Below are 25455 nucleotides of genomic sequence, written 5' to 3' on the forward strand. Positions count from 1 at the left end.
TATAAAGCCTGATCTCACAAATTAGACAAAAGAGGGGAAAATATCCTTCTTCATATAGAAAAGCAGCTTTTAACTCCAAGTTCTAGATGTGCTGAATCTCTAGAGTCCACTTCATTGATCTTAAAATCCTTTCTTAAAGCTCTCATTTGCCAACAACCCTAATTATATATCCTCTCCCCACTCCAGCAACACTACCCAACTTGGCAATGGACAATTAGCTGGGAAGCTGACACCATGGCTCAGCATGCAGACTAACACCAGCTCATTATTTCCTGGGGTTCCCTGTACACCTGCCAATGGTTTCTTCTCTTACCTGCTTGTCAACTCTGAGGCAGATATAATCTTTTTTTCCCCTGTGTTTATACAGCACCCATCACAGTGGGGTCCTGGTCCCCTACAGGACTCTTGCATTAATACAAACACAATCACCTTATATGCAATATGCTGCAGGAGATGCCATTTCAGATTTCTCACCAGGAGCACAAGAACTGGAGTCAGTTATCTTTCCTCAAATACCAGAATTACAAAGCAAAACAAAAAAGTTACCTGTCCTTATCATTCCATCCACCCCTACTACAACTTTCACTCAACAAACCACCAAATCACAATCATTAACCTAGAAGTGGTGAGTGGCTCAACTCCTGGACACTTTATTGTAGTAGGGATATTTTAAAAACTTTTGTTCATGACACTTTTTCCTTCCTGAATATGTAGTGATTTTTTTTTAATTATTTATTAAAAGTAGACCTCTAATGCTTTTAAAAAATATGTAGACTTTCAAAATTAATGATTATTTAAGGGACGAGGAGTCCTGTGGCACCTTAGTCTCCTCCAAAAGGACTCCTCGTCGCTTTTGCAGATTCAGACTAACACGGCTACCCCTCTAATGATTATTTAGGATCCCAAATTCATTTCTTTAGAGAGAACACATGTACACTTTTGCCTTGGAGTTTAAAAGTGAGGTTTTGTTGACAGAATTCCTCTCTCCCCGCTTACGATACACCCAACAGAAATCTGGTAATGCTGAAAGCTGAAACTGGACACAATTCTAACGAGTGCACAGAAGCCAGCAATACCTACTTTTGGAGAAGCAAAAGTACATTTTAGCTTTCGGGTCTCCACTGCATGTGCCATTTCTTTCCATTCACTGAACAGGTCATCTCGATAGGCCAAGGACACATCAAGCGTAATTTCTGCATTCTCTTCTGCAAGAGTAAAACTTGTTATGAAAGGAACAGTATGTAACAAAGAAGTAAACATTTCAGAACATATATGAGGACAAGCTCTGATTTTACACATGGTGAATGAAATCTCTCTGGACCAACTCAATCCCATTTACCCTCTGTAGGATGTTTATCTACTCTCCATTAGGAGTCAACTAAGTCAAAGTGACAGAGCTTTATTGTCATCCATGTTGGATAGTCTTTTCTGTGCTTGCTACCTAGTGTCCTGTTGCATAAGGCTACAAGTTCCAGGATACATGCGCATCATCCAAAACCCTATATCAAGGCTCTGTCGTCTCATGATCCTTTGGTCACCCACTTCACCATGACTGCAATTGAGTTTGTATTTAATTATAGCTATAAATGAAAGCAGAATTATCACTCAAACTGGCCCTCCCTCACCTTAGGTGCACGGAGGAGCTTATTTTTAGAGAGATCGAGCATGTTAAAAAAATCCCTTGTGTGGTCATTTTTCCTTCTGTTTTTCTCCCAATTTTATTCCTTTCATGCCCATTTTCACCATTTCTAAATGTCTGCCTCAGACTTTAGAAGCAGATGCACAAAACGATGGACAGGGTGGAGCAGTGGTTGTTCAAAGTACAGGTTACCATAAACTGCATCTGCTTTGAAATTCCTGAGAGGTGGAAGGTGGCATGGTTGCCAGCACCAGATCAGGAATCTCACCATATATGCCTTCCATTGAGTCTGAAGTGGTTTGGAAAGGCCATTTATATACAAACCATGAAGAGATATTAGGAGATCCCTTTTGCACTAACAAAATCCATCTAATCACATCCCAAATACAGTTCACAGGGAAGCAGTCGGACAAAGAACTCTGCACCCAACATAGGCTTTTGAATCTCTGGGCCCAACCCTGGATATTGTGCTCCTTTACAGTTTACAAGGGATGATATTTCAAATCGACGATAGAACAACAGATTCTTGAAGCCCTGGCTTGGCCTACGCATGTCTTCTTTTCAAGTTATATTTTTGTTGGGATTATGTAACTGTACACTCATAGAGAATGCTGGGAAGGGGTGTGGATGGGTTTGTGGTTTAGCCTTGCTATTTATAGCATGCTTGGAGGTGGTGCTCAAGCTTTCATGTGGTCGGCAACATGGTTTTTCTGAGCCATTTGTCTTATGTGTGTTCTGTGTCTTCCAGATGGATCACGAGTTCTGATACTCTAGAGCCATTTTTGCATTGGTTAGGATTCCTTGAAATACGAATACATAAAGTTCAGGTCTACTGTTTTAGCTCACTAGCAAATAACGGATAAATAGCCCAGTCAAACCTGGACCCAAAAGCCTACCCAACCTCCCCTCCCCCATTTTACAAACCCTTAAAAAAAAAAAAAAAAAAAGAATATTTAGGACTTTAAAAAAAAAAAAAAAAAAAAAAAAAAACACTGTTCCAACTGGAACAAAACTCAACACTTCATTTTTGCAATCTAAGACATTGCTGCACTATTACTGGGGGTGAAAACCAGAATGCAAAATTAATGTATTTTTGTCCAAGCCAAGAGAAAGGGGGGGGGGGGGGGGGAGAAAGTCAAAACCCAGAATAATTTTATTTTCAAGTTTTCAGAGTTTTATTAAGATATATTATGGGATTGCCTCACCCATCAGAGATGCAACTTGGCCAAAGTGTTCCTTCAAATTAAAATGAAGAGGTTCTTGAATACAGTGTAAACCCCATCTGGCTGTATTAAGGACACCTTTATACTTAAATCAGCTCTGTCTTTTTGGAGAAAAAAAAAATCTGTTAACTACTTTAACCACAAAAGATTTGTAAATCCTACTTGTATTGGTTATTCTTACTCCCTTAGGGTATGTCTACACTACGACCCTAGTTCGAACTAGGGTGGTAATGTAGGCAACCGGAGTTGCAAATGAAGCCCGGGATTTGAATTTCCTGGGCTTCATTTGCCTATTGCCGGGCGCTGCCATTTTTAAATGTCCGCTTCCTATTCCGAACTACCGTTACTCCTCGTCAGAATAGGAAGCCTAGTCCGAACTATCTAGTCCGTGCCGCGTGTAGCCGCGCGGTACGGAGTCCGCACTAGCGGACATTTAAAAATGGCAGCGCCCGGCAATATGCAAATGAAGCCCACGAAATTCAAATCCCGGGCTTCATTTGCAACTCCGGTTGCCTACATTACCACCCTAGTTCAAACTAGGGTAGTAGTGTAGACATACCCTCAGATAGTTAACTGTTATTTCACTTTTTTGTTCAGCTGGATAAACACTGCTGATGCTCTTGCGGATTTAAAAAGAAAAAAAAACAGATGTATAGTTGACATACAGTATACACTTAACATACTGTAGAAATAGGAGCAAAAGTGATCACCCCATTATATTTGGCTGCAAGACAAGGGAGTGTTTTTTGAACTGGATGCCAGCCACAAGTGTCAAGAGTCACAAGAAAAGTCATTGGAGGAATGAAGAAAGACAGACTCACCATCAACTTATTATTCAATTCTTGTAGCGCCCAATACACAGTCTGCTTTCCAAACAGAAGCAAGGCACAATATTTGTCCTGAGAAGCTCATGTTTTAAGTTAGGGAAAAACTGAAAAAGGAGCATGGGGAAAAAATACAACATACAAATAAAGTAGTCAAAGTTGTGCTTCTTGGGCTAGTTGGTATAAAGTTAGCTACCCGTAAGGAATGTAGGATGGCAGAAAATTGGGTATTGAAGAGGGATTCAAATAGAGAGTAAGGGTTTCATAAGCAAAGTTACAAGAAATACAAAGGCCCCTAAACAAAGAGTCTCACCCAACTGACTCCCTCATATACCATGAAGGGCTCATCTTTATATTGATCTTTTATCTTCTTTTGGAGATCCCTACTGCAGATCCATATAGAATGCTCTTTGGGCTCAGACAGTTGCAGGATGGGGATACAGCCCATTTAAGATAACTCCAGGTACTTTTGGGGGTGAGAGTAAGGATCTCCTCATCAAAAAATATAATCAGAACCAGGTTATATACAATAGGCAATGCCTTCAAGGCTTTGGAGAGGCAGCCATACATCCTTCCTATAAAAAGAAAGAGTCACGTGTGGGCAGAAAAAGGCAGACTGGAGTGCAGAGGGGGGTACTATTTTCTCCATAGTTTAGGTATAAGGAGAGATTTCTCCATAGTTTAGGTATAAGGAGAGATTTTCTTATATAGGGAGAAAAAGTAGGGGTGGAAGGGAGACAGGTCAGGTGCTGCCGAGTACCTATTCATATAGTCAGCATGCCAAACAACAATGTTCAGGGAATTAGTTATTCAGTTCCTCCATGTGTTGCATATAGAGTTGCCAAATGGTTGAAACAAAAATACCGAACCCCCCCCCCCCCTTCCCCCCCAAAAAAGACACCGGGGAAAAATTCTGTTGAAGGAATTTAAAAAAAAAAAAAAAAAAAAAAAAAAAAAAAAAGGAGGAGACCACAGTTGTTGAGGGAAAAAAAAAGAGAGAGAAAGGGAGAAAATAAAACAGCATGTCCCCTTTAACAGTGAGTGCAGGAACAGGCAAGCGGTTGAGCACTAAGACCCTTGGTCGGCAGCCATTTTGTGCCAGCAGCCTTGCACAGCCAGGTAAGCATGGGGGCTGGGGGTATTGGGAGCCAGGAGGGACGGCTCAGGAGAAGGCCGGGTGCTGAGTGTTTGTAGGGTTGCCAGGTGCCTGGCATTTTCGCCTCCTGGCTGGGGAGGGTGAGTGAGAGAAATCAGAAAATATCGGATATTTTAGGTGTCTGTTCTTCTCTGAATTTTTTTTCCCCAGACAGGAGCTGAAAATACCAGACTGTCCGGGTGAATACTGGACACCTGGCAACCCTACTATGGCTCCAAAAACCTGAAGTGCGTTGGGCTATACACAGACGTGGCATCTGCCACCTCCTTTAGTGTCAAAACAGGAGATTGGTCAGACACTTATAATAGGCTACAGCAGTGTTTCTCAAAGTGGGACAGGGGCCCTCTTTGGGAAAGCCGCTAGCAGGCCCACACTGCTTTGTTTACCTAAAGCAGTGGTCCCCAACGCGGTGCCCGCAGGTGCCATAGCGCCCGCCGGGGCATTTGTGTGCGCCCGCCGACAACCTGGGCTGGCCCCGCCACCGGTGCACGGCGCACTGGAGGCGCCAGCCCCAGACATGTGACACGCACCGGCGCCTGGTGCGCGGCGCTGGGGCGGCCCCAGCCCTGGAGTACATGCGGGCGCGCGGCGCCAGTGACGGCCCCAGGCGCGCAGCTCGGGCGGCGGCGCCAGCTCCGGGCCCACAGCACAAGGTGCTCGGGCGGGCCCACAGCACAAGGTGCTCGGGCGGCCCCAGCCCCGGGGCACATGCTGACACCGGGTGCAAGGGCATCCCCGCCCCTGGCGTGCCCCAGGACACGCAGCCCCACCCCTGGGCACCCGGTGCGTGAGTGGCCCCGCCCCCCGGGCGCCCGGGAGCCTCTAAAGGTTGGGGACCACTGACCTAAAGGCTCTATAGCCACACAGCCTCATGGGTCCCATCAGCTGCAGTTTGCCATTTCCAGACAAGGAGCTGGCTTTTGGGGTCAAGTCTGACTAGGCTTTCCCTAGGCAGGCCCACAGACCACTTCAAGAAACACTTGGCTACAGCATATAGTTAGGATTCAGACTAAGCCTATTATAGTTGTGAGGGTTTCCCGGCTATGTCTCCCATTGCATGTTCAGTCTAAAGCAAACCTTCCATAGATGCCCAGGACACTTTGGCAAAGAAAAAGTGATGATGACATTCCATTGTAAGTATAAGGAGGATGCTGTATAGCAGTGGTCCTCAAACATTTTGGCCCGTGGCCCACCTGGCTCAATGCAAACCTTTCCACAGACCACCAGTTGCTAATGGAAACTTGCCATTAATTACATAATTATGCCAAAGCCATTTTGCTAGTGCTGCAGCTAGGGAGAATGGTTTAGTTTAAGCAATAAGAAAGGAAAGGAAAGGAAAGGAAAGGAAAGGAAAGGAAAGGAAAGGAAAGGAAAGGAAAGGAAAGGAAAGGAAAGGAAAGGAAAGGAAAGGAAAGGAAAGGAAAGGAAAGGAAAGGAAAGGAAAGGAAAGGAAAGGAAAGGAAATATTAAACAGACTAAGCACATTAACTGTCACGTTATTTTAAATTAAGTTTAATCAAACTAAGTACAATATTAGTTTACGTCCAACACAAAAGGTTTCAACATTGCCTTTATTTATGGCAGGGGTAGGGAACATTTTTTGGGTCAGGTGCTACTGATTTCACAGGGGGGAAAAAAAAAAAAAAAAAAATCAATTGAGGTCCACACAAGTAGGAAGCAAACAAACCAAACCAAACCAAACCAAACCAAACCAAACCAAACAAAAAACCCTCCAAAATTTTAGGGTTAGTGGATTTTGTGGACCCCCCCCCCCCCCCCGGGAACAGAAATGAGGGGTCAGTGTGTGGGACAGGGCAGCAAGTGAGTGGGATAAGGCTGGGGGTTCAGGATCTGTGTGGAAGGTGAGGTACAGGAGGGGGTGAGGCTGCAAGTCTGGGTGGAAGGTCGGATGCAGGAACAGGCTGGAGGAAGGGTGTCTGACCAGGAGGGAGGGTATAGAAGTAGTCTGGGGTGCAGGGTCAGGGCATGAAGGGGTGACAGGGAGGCACTTACTTGCTTTCCTGCCCGATGCCATTCCCAGGCATCATGTCCCAGACACAGCCTCCCACCGATCCCATTGGCCGCAACTCTGGCCAACAGGAACAGCAGGGAAAGCCTCTAGGCTGCACATCCATTCGCTGCTGTTTCCCCAGCCAGGGATGGGAAAAGGGGAGTGGCAGCGCACAGAGCTGCTTCTGGCTCCGCTTCTTCCCCGTGAGCTGGATGTGGGTAGGGAGGCTTGAGGCTCCCTCCCTCCCACCCCCTGAGGGAAGCCAGCACTGGCACTCCAATCTCATGGGCAGGGGTGGAGGCGCAAGGCTGGAGCGCTAGTACAGGGTCCTTGTGCTGTAAGGAGAGAAGGTAGAAGGGGTGGGGGGCTAAGCTTCAGATACGAACCACCTGGAAGGCAGCCATGGAACACTAACTGTAGCTTGAGAACCACTGCTGTATAGATAATGGAGCCATGCCTAGAGAATCAATTCCAGATTTCATACCCTCATATAGCACACCTCAGTGGTCAGTACCAAAGAGGTGGTGAATAATAATCTCATTCAGAAACACTCTCTAGAAGAGGAAATACACATATTTATACACAGTAGGGAATGTGCCAAGGATGGTTGTCTCCGGTACCCACTTACTTCTAAGGGTTCTCCCAGTCAGACTTCTCCATGACAGTTTTATGGACATTCATAAGATAACTCAGGCCACCACAACAAGACCCCTAAAGTAAGAGCTAAGGAGGCGACTCACCTTTAGCAGTGACTGACGTCCTTCGAGATGAGTGTCCCTGTGCGTGTTCCACAGCAGGTGTTGGTGTGTCCCAGCGCCGCATTCTTCACAGCAGTGCCGGGGAGGGTTCAAGTGAGGTGCATAGCCCCCCCTCCTCTCACTTCCTTTTCTACCTGGAAGCTCAGCCTGATCCAGGTCTCCAAAGTAGAGAAGAAGAAAGGGATGGTAGTGGAGCTCATCTCGAAGAACGTCAGTTCCTCTTCTTTGAGACACATCCCTGTGGGCGCTCCACAGCAGGTGGCCGCAAAGCAATATGTTGTAAGGAGGTAGGGATTTCCGATGACAGGTGAGCTAGCTGTAGCTAGCAAAGCCTTGGAAACCTTAGTTGAGGACAGAGGTCCATGAGAAAATGCATAGTGTTTGGCAAATGTTTGGTCAGAAGCCCACATGACCACAGTGCATATGTCCGTGAGGGGAATCTTGTGGGGATAAACCACAGATATGTCCATGGCTCTGGTGGAATGGGTCCGTATCGAGGTAGTGGCCTTAGGTGATTGTGCTGTTGGTCGGTACCCCACGTAGTACAACTTTGTCTATACAGACAATTAACATACATTTAATTTACAGCAATCTACTCTTTTAAGAGACCTTTAACTAACACTCTATAGTCAACAGTGTGATGATCTTTGAGAGGATATCCATTGTCCTTCATTGCATTCTGCTATAGATATAAACAGCCTGGGGGTATGTCTACATTGCCACCCTAGTTCGAACTAGGGTGGCTAATGTAATCATTCGAACTTCCAAAAGAAGCCCGGGATTTAAATATCCTGGGCTTTATTTGCATGTTCCTGGGCAACGCCATTTTTAAATGCCCCGTAGTTTGAACTACCTGCCTGCGGCTACTCGCGGCACAGACTAGGTAGTTCGAATTAAAGTTCCTAATTCGAACTACTGTTACTCCTCCTATGGGGCATTTAAAAATGGCGGCGCCCGGGAACATGCAAATAAAGCCCGGAATATTTAAATCCTGGGCTTCATTTGCAAGTTCAAATGACTACATTAGCCTCCCTAGTTCGAACTAGGGTGGCTAATGTAGATTTACCCTGGGTGATGATCTAAAAAGCCTTGCTCTGTGGATGTAAAAGAAGAGTGCCCTTTGGACATCAAGGGTATTTATTTTTGCCTTGAAAGCATTGGCATGAGGCTTGGGAAAACATACATGTAAGAGAATGGTCTGATTTACATGGAATGATGAAGCATATTTTGGGAAGGAACTTCAGATGGGTACATAGTCTGACTATCTTTGAAAAAAGACAGATGGCGGACCTGCCATCAAGGTATCTCTCCCACACACCTGGCTGATGTAATTGCCACTAAGAATGCAGTTTTCATTGATAGACGGAGAAGCAAGCAAGTTGCCATGGGCTCAGATGGAGACTTGAGGAGAGAGGTTGATGTGCCTGGGCCTGATTCGAGAGATTGCAGATCTGATGCCCCCTCCTGAAACCTGTGGGGTGATGGACACTGTGGTGGTGGAGAGGGTGCAGGTTGATTGACCCCCTTTTTTGGTGTGCTTTCTCCTATAATTGTATGCCCATTGGCTCCAGTATTGCCTCTCAGCAGTGGCAGTGAGGGGTGTGGTCCTCAAGCGGGGGGTGGATGCTGGTACCCAGCGAATGTCTGAAACTGGGATGAGTGGACAGGACAGATACTTTGGTGCCAGGCGACAGCTGGGGTGGAAAAAAAGCTACTTCGCCTCTCCCCTCTTCATCACTGGATAGGCCTGTGGGAGAAAAGACATGCCTTGGTGCTGCTGAGGTCGGTGATGTATCGGTGCTGAGGAACGGGAAGTTAAAAGCAGAAGAAATAGCGAGATCCTTCTGATGGAGATACATCGGTGCCAGGGTGGATGGTGCCAAATTGCTTGAGGAGTGGTCGACACCGATGTATGCTGCAGTACCGAGATGGTTGTGGCACTGTTGGCTGTAGGGATGGTACCAGTGTCCGTTGCCATCCTAGTCTACGGTGTTGTATCAGCACCAATGATTCTGCTGTCTGGTTACTCGGTGCCAAGCTGGGCCCTGAGCTTTGTGCGTGCTCTGTTTAAAAGATGCCACAATAGGTGCAAGAGGCCTGGCACGCCTTATGTACTAAGACGTGGTGTAGCCTCAACTCTCAGTGCCGATTTCTTGCTCAGGTGCTGCTCAGGCGATGGAGATTTGTGACGTAGAGAGGAGGTGCGTTTCCTAGGGGATTTTTCCCCCTTTGTCAGGTTTAGGTATATTGTACCATTGAGTGCCTGGGTCTGAGGATGGATGCTGTGCTTTTTCAAGCATAAACATCTTAATATGGAGATCTCAGTCCCTGCACGTACACGCCTTAAGCTTGGCACAATGATGGCAGTCCTGCTGTATGTGATTTTTGCTTAGACATCTGATGCACTTTTAGGGTGTGTCTAGACTACATGCCTCCGTCGATGGAGGCATGTAGATTAGACAGATTGGCAGAGGGAAATGAAGCCGCGATTTAAATAATCGCGGCTTCGTTTAAATTTAAATGGCTGCCCCGCTCTGCCGATCAGCTGTTTGTCGGCAGATCGGGGCAGTCTGGACGCGCCGCGGTCGACAAAGAAGCCTTTGTCGATTGGTGCAGGTAAGCCTGGTTTCACGAGGCATACCTGCGCCAATCGACAAAGGCTTCTTTGTCGACCGCGGCACGTCCAGACTGCCCCAATCTGCCGACAAACAGCTGAGCGGCAGAGCGGGGCAGCCATTTAAATTTAAATGAAGCCGCGATTATTTAAATCATGGCTTCATTTCCCTCTGCCGATCTGTCTAATCTACATGCCTCCGTCGACGTTGGCATGTAGTCTAGACACACCCTTAGTGTCAGTCAGAGATGAGCGTCACATGATTACTGGCAGAGCCATTTGAATCTTATTGATCCAGGTATTGTTGCCAAAAAGGGAGGCAAACAATAGCAACTAGGGAAAAACAACTTTGAGATAAATTTTTTTGGTTTTGTGGGGGGTTTTTTTGGGGGGGGGGGAATGAATTTGGAGAAGACGAAGGGTAAGGACAGAAAAACAAGTGAAAATGAACTGCTTATCTACAAGACAGAATGCTGAGTGAAGAGCACGGCCGAGCTCAGTCTTAAGTCAGGGGCGGTAAGAAGGAACTCAGGGAACGGGGCTGCGTATGTATAGTTGCACTGCATGATGCCACGTGCCCTGCTCACTGTGCATGTGCAGCCCCCCCCAGGCACTGCTATGAAGTATCCAGTCTGCAACAATGGGATGCACAGACATGCTGTGAAGCACCAATAGGGACACTCATCTCGAAGATATAGTTCTCCTCACAATTCCCATGTCACATCTCAATATACCTTTGGGATTTTTGAGGATAGAGATTCAGCAGCTAAGAGTTTTCACCTAATTCCCTTTAAACTGTTATTAGTGTAGATATCTTCAGTCACAGTCTAAAAATAGAGAAGTAATTTCACAGAATGACGGGACTGTGCCAGCCGCATACTAATAGAGCAAACAGGAAAGACATTTGTAACTACAAACATTTTTCAGTTTTTGCATTAGCAGACAGCAAAGGGATGGATGTACAAACCAACTAACCGAGAGACAAAAGCTAGCTCATAAATCTGAGTAGGAACACACAGGGGTAGACTGGCTATGGCAGGAATACCATCACCATTCCCTTCCCTTCCCCCCGAAAGGAATTTTTTTTACTCCATGCTGAGGAAACTGAGTCAATCACATAAATTATAATTTTTAAAATTCACTTAAGTGAGTCTCCTTCCACCTCTTTTTAAAAATTAGATTGAAAGAATTAAGTCCTTTGCAAGACAGTTTGAAATGTAATAGGCAAAGTCACACCATTGATTTACAGTGTAATAAAATGCTGCCACATCTCCTGTTCTTTAAGAATAGTGATAGAGAAGCAGCCGTGTTAGTCTGGTGTAGCTGAAACAAAAGACAGGACTATGTAGCACTTTAAAGACTAACAAGATGGTTTATTAGGTGATGAGCTTTCGTGGGCCAGACCCACTTCATATATTGCTGTCAAATATTGTCCTCATTTTACATATGGTGAAACTGAGGCTATGGCTAGACTGAGGGGTTTTCCCGGCATACCAGAAGTATGCCAGAAAAAACCTCACCATGTCCAGGGAACACGTTTGCACTTCCACCAAAAAAAGTGGAAGGGCAAACGTGCTTTCAGAAGCCCCTATACGCCTCCTTCTAGGAGGAATAAGGGGGCTTCCAAAAGAGGGGGCTTTTCTGACAATTGGCCCCGTCTAGACAGGCCAAATGTCAGAAAAGACTCTTCCGACAAAAGAATTGGAAAAAACTATGCAAGAATTGGAAAAAAAAAAAAAAAAAAAAAAAAGAGCACATTTTGTGTAGCTTTTTCCGATAAAACAATATCGTGTAGACCTAGCCTGAGGGAGCAATGTCAAGTGACTGGGCCAAGTTTATAGCAAGTCCATGCACGGAATAAAACCTGAGTCCAAGTTCACTAAGTGTGAATAGAAATAAATCAGTTCTCTACATGAAAGAAGTTAAATATAAAATAATCTGAGAGGTGCTCATGTTAGTTATTACAGATCTAGATGACTGGACCATTGTACGCTGATTATGTACAACAGGTAAAGCATGATAATCAGGAAGGTCCTGGGTCTATGGAGGTACAGCAGGTTAAAAAGTACTGTCGAGTTATACAGAACATTGAATGCTTCATAGAAGAGAGGCAGCTGTTACCAGTGTGGTGGCAAGATGTGCAGACTGTTATTTCTTAAAGAAGATTAGAGAATATTGAGGATTGGGACTTAAATTGAAGGGCTTCCCTTATGAGAACAACAAACTGACAGAATCTAATGGAAACCTATTAAGTAAGTGAAAGAAGATCTCAATCATTATGGGAAGTGTATACAATCTGGAATGTTACCTGCTAAAGGCAGTTATTGCGGAAGGATTAAAGGCCAGAATGCATGAAAGTTTAGAAAGTATTGGTGTATGCATGACTTGCTGGGCTAAGAGGAGATGTGTAGTGTGGGTCAGTTCAAGAAACAGTTGGTTTGAAACCAGGTATTGTATGGTAGAATGAGCATTGATGAGCTAAATGGCAATTTACCCATTCCCAAAAAGTTTCCTGCATTCCTTTAACTCAATGACAGGAATGAGATCTAATTGCATAATAATATAGTAACACTTCAGGTTTCAAAAGAAACCTTTTGTGCTGTCTCTAAACAAGGGATTTCTTGGTCAGAAACCAGATTATCACCACTGCTCCCTCCCTAATTCTACTTCACTTTCAAGGTTGCTGCCAGCCAGCTAAATGTCAGATTACTGCATACAAACATTCCCTCAGAGCGCCATCCATTGCCCTGGTAACTAAGCTCTTTCAACAGCTGTGTTATTGATGGAAACTGGCCAATGTTATTCACACAGAGCATTTGTTTCATATAGCTTATGTGAATGAGACTTCTTGCACTAAGACTGGAATTCTATTTGCAGCGGTTACCTGCTTGACCGATTAAATGAAATATGCGTGGCACATTTCAATAGCCCAACAAAGACCTTTTTAACCACTTCAGCAATTCAGACTTTTGGCAGATTTCTCCCTGCTCCGCATCTTTTTCAGAACAGTCAAACTGAGCAAGAGCATCTGTTGTTTCTAGTATTTGAATAAACATTGCATTAAACAGAGATAGTTTGTTTAGACCCAGAAATTAGCCTACCTCAGAGAAAAAGCCAAGCCAAGGCAGCTTTCCACATGGACTGACAGAGGGTACGTCTACACTACCCCGCTAGTTCGAACTAGCAGGGTAATGTAGGCATACCGCAATTGCAAATGAAGCCCGGGATTTGAATTTCCCGGGCTTCATTTGCATAAGCGGGGCGCCGCCATTTTTAAATCCCCGCTCGTTCGAACCCCGTGCAGCGCGGCTACACGGGGCACAAATTAGGTAGTTTGAACTAGGCTTCCTAGTTCGAACTACCGTTACTCCTCGTGGAATGAGGAGTAATGGTAGTTCGAACTAGGAAGCCTAGTTCGAACTACCTAGTTCGTGCCGCGTGTAGCCGCGCGGCACGGGGTTCGAACCAGCCGGGATTTAAAAATGGCGGCGCCTGGCTTATGCAAATGAAGCCCGGGAAATTCAAATCCCGGGCTTCATTTGCAATTGCGGTATGCCTACATTACCCTGCTAGTTCGAACTAGCAGGGTAGTGTAGACATACCCAGACATAGAAAAAGCAGTTTGCTCTTAAGTATCCGGATACTTATAAAAAGCCTAAATGTGTTTCTAAAGATGTCGGTGAAGGCAGCCTTCCTTTCTTCTGAAGGGTGTATACAATCACAGAATCATAGAATACTAGGACTGGAAGGGACCTGGATAGGTCGAGTCCAGTCCTCTGCCCTCATGGCAGGACCCAGTACTACTCTAGACCAGTGGTCCCCAACCTTTACAGGCTCCTGGGCACCTGGGGGCAGGGCCACTCACTCACCGGGCGCCCGAGGGGCGGGGCCGCACGTGCTGGGGCACACCAGGGGCAAGGATGCCCTTGCACCTGGCGCCGGCACGTTCACCAGGGCCGGGGCCGCCCGAGTGCTTTGTGCTGTGGGCCTGGGGCCAGCGCCACCGCCTGAGCCGCACACCTGGGGCCGGCACCAGCGCTGCGTGCCCGCATGTGCCCCAGGGCTGGGGCTGCCCGAGCGCCACGCACCAGGCACCGGTGCGTGTCGCGCGCCTGGGGCCGGCGCCTCCAGCGCACCGGGGCCGGCCCACGTTGTCGGCGGGCGCACACAAATGCCCCGGCAGGCACCATGGCACCCGCGGGCACCACGTTGGGGACCACTGCTCTAGACCATCCCCGATAGACATTTATCTAACCTCCTCTTAAATATCTTCAGAGATGGAGATTCCACAACCACCCTGACAGTTAGGAACTTTTTCCTAATGTCCAACCTAAACCTCCCTTGCTGCATTTTAAACCCATTGCTTCTTGTTCTATCCTCAGAGGCCAGGAAGAATAAGTTTTCTCCCTCCTCCTTGTAACATCCTTTTAGATACATGAAAACTCAATCTTCTCTTTTCCAATTCTTTCAGTCTTCCTTCATAGGTCATGTAATCTAGACCTTTAATCATTCTTGTTTCTCTTCTCTGGACCTTCTCCATTTTCTCCACATCTTTCTTGAAATGTGGCGCCCAGAACTGGACACAATACAATACTCCAACTGAGGCCTAATCAGCGAAGAGTAGAGCAGAAGAATGACTTCTCGTGTCTTGCTCACAACACAGCTGTTCATGCATCCTAGAATCATGTTGGCTTTTTTTGCAACAGTGTCACGCTGTTGATTCATATTTAGCTTGTGGTCCACTATAACCCCTAGATCCCTTTCTGCCGTACTCCTTCCTAGACAGTCGCTTCCCATTTGGTATGTGTGAAACTGATTGTTCCTTCCTCAGTGGAGCACTTTGCATTTGCCCTGATTACCTTAGACCATTTCTCCAATTTGTCCAGATCATTTTGAATTATGACCCTATCCTCCAAAGCAGTTGCAACCTCTCAACGCTTGGTATCATCTGCACACTTAATAAGCATATTCTGTATGCCGATATCTAAATAGTTGATGAAGATACTGAACAGAACCAGTTCCAAAACAGACCTCTGCGGAACCCCACTTGTTACTCCTTTCCAGCAGGATTGTGAACCATTAATAACTACTCTCTGGGAACAGTTATCCAGCCAGTTATGTACATTGGACAAACATCTCAGACACTTCGCCAAAGGATTAATGCCCACAAAACAGGTAGACAAGATCACAAAGAAAAACCAGTTTCTTGCCATTTTAACCAGAAAGGACACTCTCTCAATGACTTAACCACCTGCATTCTGCTACAAAGACCTTTTACATCTGCACTTGAAAGGGAATCCTCTGAACTGTCATTCATGTTAAAATTCGACACTCTCCGGGAAGGAATGAACAAACACTCAAACTATCTTACCCATTACCAAGATAGAGGTGATAATTGGGGAAGCTAATACCATTAGCTCACAGACATCCCACTCTCCCCACCTCTAATATCATCAATTCACAGACACTTACCTTCCTTCCTCCCCCCCGCATCCCCCTCCTGTTCTGAAATGTGATTTGTCCTTTTCATATTTGTTCATTTTTTTAAATTGTATCCTTTGGTATATATGGTTGTGACTATTTTCTTCCACTATTTGATCTGAGGAAGTGGGTCTGGCCCACGAAAGCTCATCATCTAATAAACCATCTTGTTAGTCTTTAAAGTGCTACATTGTCCTGCACTTTGCTTCAGCTACCCCAGACTAACACGGCTACATTTCTATCATTATCTTTCCTGGCATAGAAATTAAACTAACAGGTCTGTAGTTTCCTGGGTTGTTTTTATTTCCCTTTTTATAGATGGGCACCATAATTTCCCTTTTCCAATCTTCTGGAATATCTCCTGTCTTCCATTCAGCATTCCTGTAGGTACATTTTAGGGCAGTGGTCCCCAACCTGTGGAGGTGGCCAGGCGCAAGGGGGTGTGGCCGTTCGCCCGCCAGGCGCCAGGGGGCAGGGGCGGGGCCCCCCATAGCCGCGCCCCCCCCCCCCCAAGCGCCCGGGGCCGGCGCCCCCCCCTCCAAGCGCCCGGGGCCGGGGCCGGCGCCGCGCGCCCGGGGCCAGGCCAGCCCCGAGCACGTGGCGGGTGCACACGAATGCCCCCGCGGGCGCCATGTTGGGGACCACGGTTTTAGGGCTACCCAGCTGGTGCTGCTTTGAGAAAAATAAACCATCTTACAGAATTTTACTTGGGGCCACAGTGCCATGATTAGCATTTCATTCTACCACAGGAAAGCCCTTGTTCAGTCAATGACCAAGTTATGTTCTTAAGTTGCTGGACAGGCATGCCTGACTTGGTATTCTAAACAGTCAGTGATGCACAGTGAGCACGCAGAGCAATACTAATTAAACTGTGGTAGAACTATGACAGTCTCCCATTATCCTTGCCCTGTGGCTCAAATGGCAAAATTTAGAAGTTAAACTGGTCACAGGAAAAGCTTACATCAAAAACAAAAACATGAGTCACTGCAACCTTGTCACTTGAACCACCCCTCCCCTCCACCCAAGGAAATATTATATACATACCCCCTCCTAGAACCCCAGTATCAGATTCCTCAAAATAATCCGACTCAGAAAATTCAAGAACAGGGAATTATTGCAAATACACTTTTGTTCAGCTCAAACAGCTTCCAGACCACTAGTGATCAGAGGTCCTGGCTTTTGAAATGCCAACTGAAACCCAATTCAATTAAGCATGAGAAAGCTACAGAGTCACTGTCCAAGTACAGACTAACATCCCCCTTTATCTTTCTCTAGTTTTCTGACAATATCTATTCAGATTTCCAATTTATAAATGTAAGGGATATACATAAAATCGCTAGAAGACTTGTAGAGAGACTGCATTCAATTTTAGCTTGGTTAAAAGTACTGCTGATTAATATTTTAAAACACTACATAATAACTTGGGACATGAATCTTAGGGGAATGACTTCCAAACTGTGATAATGGAGATTAACCATGCATTTTACTCAGTCTTTCTGAATGCAGCTTGCAGGTGTGTTCAGCCTATGGTATCAAGTGTAAAACTACTACATCAAGTAACAGCAAGGAGACGAAAGGTTCAATCAACAACAGGAGGACTAAAACAGGAATGATCTCAAGGTGACCCTTCGATCTTATGAAAGAGTCCACTCCATTTTTGTGCCCTCAAAACTGAGATTTGGAAGGGACAGAGTAAAGAAAAAGCCATTTATAGTCTCAGACCAGATCAGAATTACATGTCAGCATTCTTTGCTGGGAAGGAGAGAAAGACGACAATTCTTCTGCTAGCTTTCCTTCCTTTAACCCCGTGGTCACCAACCAGTAGATCGTGAGCTACCGGTAGATCTCAGGGGCTCTAAGAGTAGCTCTTGAGCCCTCTCTGAACTGTGCATCTGCGCAGTACGTTTACATTAGATTTCCTCATGTAATGTAGGCGGGGCTTCAAGGAAGGGGCGGGGCAGTAGATCTTTGCCTGTTCTGAGACTTAAAAAGTGATCTTGGGTGTAAAAAGGTTGGAGACCACTGCTTTAACCTGTTGGAACTGTCCCCGCCCCACAATTTCTTTCAATGAGAAGAGGCCTCGCTAGCTCTCTCAGAAATTTTCATAAATGTCTATTCTTGCCACTGACCATTCCAGCACTAGCTGCTTAATAGGCTGCTTAATAGTCCATCTAGTAAAATGCTGTATGTCATATTAAAAATAGAGCCTTCTTGTTAGCATCACTACTCTAGCAAAGTTTCTGGAATTTAAAAACAAACAAAAACTTTCTCCCTTGCAGAGGAGGTCATGGATCCCAACTACTGACTTTTTTTCAAATGGTAGTTTCACTATGTCAATGGACTGTTGCCATTGGACTTCAGTGGGAGCAGTACAAAGGCACAAAACAGTTTGTTATGTGGTAGGATCTGGCAAAGCTGGCTCTGGAAAAGCCACTCCCTTTTGTATGGTTAGGGAGGATATTTTGATTTTTTCCATGATTAAGTAATTTTTCACATAGTAAATAATTCATAAATTGACACAAACTCAAAACATTAACATTATCCTTAAGAGGATGGTTTCAAAAAGGAACCTTTTATGCATTTGCACTTTTAGTAGGTTCCCATGTAGCGCAACTTTGTCTATACGGACAATGAACATACATTTAATTTACAGCAACCCACTATTTTAAGAGACATTTAACAAACACTCTATGATCAATATTTTCTTGCTTTGATTAAACATTTGGGGGATACAGTGAGTGACTTACTTATCTCGTTATTTTTCTTGAACGCAATGTCCAGTTGCAGGATAACAAGTATAAACTGGAACCAGGGGCTCATCTCCTTGGTGGGGAGGGGGATATGAACAGCAAACACAATGTCGTTGGCTTCTATTTGTCTGCTCATTGCCTCATCAAGATCTCGGATCTTCTCACACTGGTTGGGCCCCCAGGGTATTAACCATTTAGTTTTGTGGTGGTTTTTCCGTACATCTATGCATTTTACTGACACGTAGGGCACAGCCGTAGTGGGACTTGGAGCTGAAAATGAAACAAGCCACATTAACATGTTACACAATTAACAGATTATTAAACCAGATTATCCTCTGAACCACACACAGAAGTACAGGAGACCAGATACTTCAGAGTAGCCCTTGAAAAATTGTTTTGGGAGTCTTTCAACATATGCAAGAAACGAAAAAGTGAAGACATCTCAGAGGCTACATCTACACGGCTTCCTTCTTCCACAAAAGCCTATGCAAATGAAGCGTAGATTAGCATATTGCTATGCTTCATTTGCATAATCAGGAGCCATTTTGTGCAAGAGGTTTTTGTGCAAAGAGGCACCATCTACACAGCGCCTTTTTGCGCAAAATCCCCCTCTTGCGCAAGAGCCATTCTTCCTGAAAAAATGAGGAAGAATGGCTCTTGTGCAAGAAGGGGGGTTTGCACAAAAATGGCTAATTAATTATGCAAATGATGCGCACCAATATGCTAACCCACGCTTCATTTGCATAGGCTTTTGCCGAAAGAGGGAAGCTGTATAGACATAGCTTAAGTGAGAAAGTGTTAGCCTTGTTCTACTGACTATATATGCCAGTGACACTTTGCATCACATGGTGGAGTATCTGCTGTCACCATGAGGTCTACTTTTAAAGAAGGCAAACTAGAAGTGAGTGGCAGAACATAGCACATCTACCACTTGGACAACAATGACCTGTCCAAGTTATGGCCCTTCAGAAGGACTTAAGAAAATGTGAACTGAAAAGGCATTCTATAAACTGTGCACCGACCTTACAAGATCAGTTAGTATATGGCATAGGAGAAGAATTTACAGATATTAATGTACAACCCATGCATTTCCAACTGCTTTAACAGAAAGAGGCAATTACAGATTTTCAGAACCTAGTTTCTTTTCTTGTAATCATCAGAGACAAAAAACCTGATCGTATTGATGTCTAATATCTAATTTCTGGGTTCAGTCAATGTTATGTCCCTTGTACGTCTAGGTACTTATCTGAGGAGCAGAGCCTTCCCATCCATATGACAAGACAGTTTGAAGCAATGATCACAGGATCTGCAGGGCCCAGAGGACTAGCCGAGAGCCTGACCCACCCCTGCACTTGACAGCAGGAAATTAAGCAACCCGGTCCCATCCTGCTCTGCTCCTCCCAACCACATCACTTGGAGGACGTGGGTGTGGAAGAAGGAGTTCTCTTCCCAGAGAGTTACGAAGGCATGAACTCCCTGCCCAACCCAAGGTGGCAGCACCACATTAGGTCTGCAGTGTATTAGGTTTAGTTTGTTTATTTTGGCTTTGTAACTTACTATAATCTGTCTGTTTTCACTTTTTATATTTGATAATAAATAAAAGTTTTTATTAAGCCCAGTGTAAATAATTGTTACTCTCAGAGAACAATTATCTAACCACTTACGCACCCACTTTGTAAAATCCATCTAGTTTGTATTTCCTTATTTTGTTTATGCCCAAGAATGTGGGGGTGGAGGGATGTAAAAAACATATCCTCTCATCTTTATGAAGAGATACAGAGGCAGATAAGTTGAATGGAGCAAAGAATGCATAGATACTGCCTCTTCAAGTTCAGTTGATATGAAGAGTAGCATATTGCCAGTAAAAATATTGCTTCTTTTAAAGACTTCTATTAGGAGAAGTTTCTCAAAATTTAAAATCCCCATGGTCAATTACCATACTAATAATTACCCAAGGGTTTATATTTCAAACAAAGATTTATCCTTCAGGGTCCAGTTTCTGCTTAATCTTGCAGCAGAGTAAAAAGTACATCATTTATTAGGTGAGCAGCCAGGCAGTTAGAGTGTGACTTGTAGAGGGATCAAAATAAGATTAGCTGGTGGAAGGGGAATGAGTTGATTCAACTCCAGATACTTTCAGCTGAATATTATTGGTAAAGATCATTTACTTTACACAGGGACCTGCTTGAATGTGTGTAAAGCATGCACTCATACCCCTCTGAAGGAAAAAAAAAAAAAAAAAAAAAAAAAAAAAAAAAGATGGTCATTAATCTCATCATGCAGTTAAGATAATGACCTGCTCTGATCAACTGAACCAAAGCACGCTGCCAAAGTGAAAGTATACATCATGATCCAGCATCAAGAGATTCTTAAAAACATGTTGGACAGTAGAATGAACTTAAGTTTCTAGCACTGTGCTGCTGCATTCATTGTCCCCCCACTTTCACACTAAACTGCATAACTGATCTGATATACCTATGCGCGTGCACACACACACTTTGACCCAATTACATTACATAGTTCTCTGAACTGCTTATAGCTAAGGATGTTAAAAAGCGGGTAACTGACTAATTGTTTACTTGATACAATTTGTACCGAGTACATAATTAGTCAAGCTACAGAGGCACAGACTGGGTAGGTCCATGACTCAGCAGTTCCAGCTTGCGCTGGGTCCCAGACCACTGCAGCTCTGCTTTTTAAATGTAGTAAGAGCTGCCAGGCTACATTAAAAAGGCTGAACTACAGTGGGGGCTCTAACTGCATTTAAATAGAGCCGCAGCGGGCTGGGACCCAGCTGAGTCGGGACTCCTGAATCCCACCTCCGCAAGGTTCCCCACTGTGGCTCTGCCTCCCTTGTCCTCCCCCCTTTCCTCCATGCACTGTGGAGACGGTGCTGGGGGAACTGGCTTTTAAGCTGCCTCCGCCAGCACTGGCTCCTGCTTCCCCTGCCGCTTGCTGCCTCTGATACAGAGGCAGCTGGGGGAAAGGAGGGGGAGAATGGGAGTAATCAAGTAGTGACTCAACTACCCAGTAAGCCTAAGCTTATCATGCAGTCAACTACATCCCTACAGAGGGGACACGATAAACAACTTTATTAAAGAACTCTGGTTTAGATGAGAACTAACCATGTTATACAGGCAGAGCTATTTTCTTTCTACACAAGATTTAGATGGGTTACATTCAGATTCTCTTCGGTTACTAGCATAGATAAGGTTTTTGGGCAAAGCAAAGAAACCCAATTATGTTGGATTATCATTGAATTCCCAATGGCCTTGATACATCATGCTGCTTTTCCATGAAAAATTTCCCACCATTACTATCAGCTTAGTAGTCATAATGGTGAAGAACACTACTGTACACAGGACAACAGCTTTTCAGCCACTGTGTGGTCTAAAATTTGTACAGAGGAAAATTTAGGTAACAGTGACTACAGAGGTCTCAAACTCATAGCCTCCAGGCCACCCCTGACTGGAGCACTTCTGTGATTCAGGCTGGTGACCCCCAGGGCAGGGAATGACTCTCCCTCAAGTCCTGCCCCTTCCTACCACTGCCCCATGGTACCCTGTCTCCCAGTGCAGTCCGCTTCCCCTCAGCTCCCACTGCCACATGGAGTGCAGGGGGGGCCTGACCACTGTTGCCACACACCAGCCCCCATCCCTGGTAATTGCTAAGGCTGCATCTCTCAGGAATGGGAGGTCATGGGGGGGGGCGCGAAGAGGGCAGAGGTGGATTTGGAGCACAGGAAAGGATAGCCTCCACCCTGCGGACTCCCAGACCAGTTTGCACAACTGATCTGGCTAGGATGGGCCACGGTGCAATAATGTTCTCTAAAGTTCTGTGCTCTTCCAGTTGATTGGTAATGGTTGAGGAGAAATATTTTGGATGGAGACAGCTATTTTATTTTGGTCAGTCAGAACCTCACCAGGATGCTTGGGATTCATAGTAGTTTTAGAAGCTCTCTTTGAATGCTTCTAGATTATGCTATTCTGTGTCCGAGCCCTCAAAATAGGAGCAGCATGAGGGGAAGTAAAGAGAAATTTAAGAAAAGTATGAATTCTGAAGCTGTCTGGCAGCAAGTTCTACTCCATGACACAAAGGGTGCAGCTACACTGCAGGGCTTAACTCAAAATAAGTTATGCAAATTGAGCTAAGTCAATTGCAAATCTTATTTCAAAATAGCTTATTTTGAAAGAAGTGCTGGGTTAGACGCTTCCTATTTTGAAACAGAGCACTCTTCTTCCGGCTTCCCTTACCCCTGGACTCCTGTAACCTTACTCCTGTAATTGTATGGAGTAAGAAGTCATCCAAGTTGTCAATATTTTGACACTATTTCAAAATAACTGCCTGCTGTGTAGACACAGACTAAGTTATTTCAGAATGGCGCTAGTTATCTTGAAATAGTGTTGGTGTTTTATCCCCAGTGGGATGACTGAGTATCTAGACTGCTGCCTGCTATAGTAGGTTAGAGAGACGACTGTGAAAGCAAGCATCTGAGGTCCTATTTCTCCCCTCAAACTGGTTTTGCACAAGTGTACCTTCACTGATTTTAGTAGACTCCTGATTTACATCAACGTGAGAAGACTCAGCCCATTTGTCTTAATGGTAAATAAAACAGATGACTCCTCAACTAGGGATGTTAAATATCAGTTAATTGAATAGTCAAGTAACCTTATTGAACCTTATAGTTCCCGGGGTGTGGCCAGCAGCTAGTGTGCTCTGGCCTCACTCCTGAGGATCCCCCTGCCACTCCGCACTGCTGCCTCTGTATCATGAGGCAGCAGTACAGGGTGCCAGGCAGGAGCTGATCCACAAGGGGAGCCAGTTTAAAAAACCAGCTCCTTCCTCAGACTGGCTGCCTGTCGCCATGTGCTGCTGCCTCTAATAAAGAGGCAGCAGCATGGGGTGGCAGCAGCTCCTGTCTAGGGTGGGTCTGAGCTCCCAAACCCGGTGTGAGCCAGAACCGAGCAGGGCTGCCTGCCCACCTGGTTCCTAATACACTTGAAATGCAGAGCAGTAGCAGGGGTAGGTCCTGGATCCATTTCAAGCCAGGACTGAGCCGGACTACTGGCCAACCTGCTAAAAAATTTGGGACTGGAGGGAAATGCTTATGGTCAATAGCATTAACTTACAAGCTTTTGCTTATCGACTATACTATTACAGCCTTAGCTTCAACCAAATCCTCCATTTGGATATAGGAATCAAAGGATGTGGTGGTGTTTGAGGTTTTTAAAAACTTTTCCATTTTTTAAAACAAAACCTGTATTTCCAACATAGTATCTGTTATGAGCAAATATTTCTCATCTGAAAGTAGTTCTGCCATGTTTCTAGTGTCACCTGGGATATAAATAATTTAAAAGCTACACACATACATAAGACAACTCACAAACCCTGGAGCTAAGTGGAACTGGAATAATTCTAAATTCCAAGGCTGGATCTACACTACTTAGCTGTATTAGATTGATTTTCTAAATAATGAATCCACACCACCAAGCCCGTTCCTCCAACTTTAAGGGCTGTGAAAGTTGATTTTGGTACACTTGCTTTTCATGGGGAGTAAATTCAACCTTGCATGGACATCTTTACAGTATGTGCAGACACAGTGCTGTAAAAGTCGATGTTTTCAGCCTCTGGGAGGTACCCCAAAGTACCCTAATGTTACTGCTTGGGCCAGCACTTTGCACCTGGAGAGCAGCAGAGTTGACAGGAAGAGACCTTGGAAAGTTTGAATTTCACTTCCTGTTTGGAGCACAGCTCATAGCAGGCAGCTCAGTTCACCATGAATGCACAGGGTCACAAATGAGTTCCAGCATTGAGCATACAGAAGATCCTGTTGCCCACTCCCCGCAGCTCCTCCACCTGTTCAACTAGCACAAATCCAAAAGGAGAAAATATACATGCTCAATGATCAAATGCAATCTTCCTGCATGGACATAGTGCATTTAATTGCACGATGAAGAATGATGCTGTAGGAGATGCGAATGGAGGATAAGGAAAGGAGAGCATGCAGGGAACGCAAACTCAAGACACTGGAGGACATCTTGAGGCTTGTGGGGCACCTCACTAAGAGCAACATACATGACTGTCATATCTCTGTCTGGTGATATCTCCTTCTGGCCATTCACAAAAAACTATTTTCCCAAAGACCTTCTGATTTTCAGCGACCTTCAATATGCTCACCTTATTTTCCTGCTGTCTGGATGCTCATAATTAGAGGGTAGGTGTTGTACCTCACTCCCCACTTCCCCTCAGGCTAGCATACGTTTTCTCTTTTGCTTTCATAGTTATTATGGAGCACGCAGCAGGCTGCCACAACAAGGGGAATGTTGCTTTCCTTGAGAAAAAGCGACAAGGAGTCCTGTGGCACCTTGTAGACTAACAGATTTATTGGAGCATAAGCTTTCGTGAGTAAAGACCCACTTTATCAGATGCATGTTTGACAAAGTGGGTCTTTGCCCACAAAAGCTTATGCTCCAATAAATCTGTTAGTCTACAAGGTGCCACAGGGCTCCTCATCGCTTTTGCAGATTCAGACTAACACGGCTACCCCTCTGATGCTTTCACTGCAAAATGTTCCTTTTAAACATCCAAAAGCACATTCTACCAGCATTCTGCACTTGTCAGCCGGTATTTGAACCGCTCCAAGCTGCCTGTGTATGACTTCATGAGCCATGGGAGCAAGGGGTAGGCTGGGTCTCCACAGATCACTGTTCAATGCCTCAGATGGTAATTTTCTGGTCTGAGAAGAAAGTTCCATCTTGCAGCTTTCTGAAGAGACTGGAGTTCCTAAAGATGCATCATGTATCTTTCCTGACTACCCAACATTAATGCTGGTGAAATGGTGTGACAGTGGGGGGTACCTTGATGGTTGCAATGCTGGGCAGTGGGTTGTGAGTTACCTCCACTGGCTGCTGGCTGCAGCATGGCCCAGCAGGGCAGGGGATGAGTCATTATGCAAGGGGGCTTCAAACCTGTCTGACGAGTTATCTCTGAGGGAGTGGA

The 25455-nt window shown here is 45.1% G+C and overlaps 1 protein-coding gene across 1 annotated transcript in view; it reads right to left on the minus strand.

Moving 5' to 3' along the window:
• The window catches only part of WLS (Wnt ligand secretion mediator), a 70640-nt gene that overhangs the window by 23991 nt on the left and 21194 nt on the right, over positions 1-25455 (minus strand). The window contains exons 2-3 of the mRNA XM_006125001.4: positions 18454-18726; positions 1081-1205 (exon numbers count right to left, since the gene is read on the minus strand). Coding sequence (XP_006125063.2) covers positions 1081-1205; positions 18454-18726 — 398 coding nt within the window. The remainder of the gene's footprint in view (positions 1-1080; positions 1206-18453; positions 18727-25455) is intronic.

This window comes from Pelodiscus sinensis, chromosome 9, assembly GCF_049634645.1.
Source record: "Pelodiscus sinensis isolate JC-2024 chromosome 9, ASM4963464v1, whole genome shotgun sequence".
Lineage (NCBI taxonomy): Eukaryota > Metazoa > Chordata > Testudines > Trionychidae > Pelodiscus > Pelodiscus sinensis.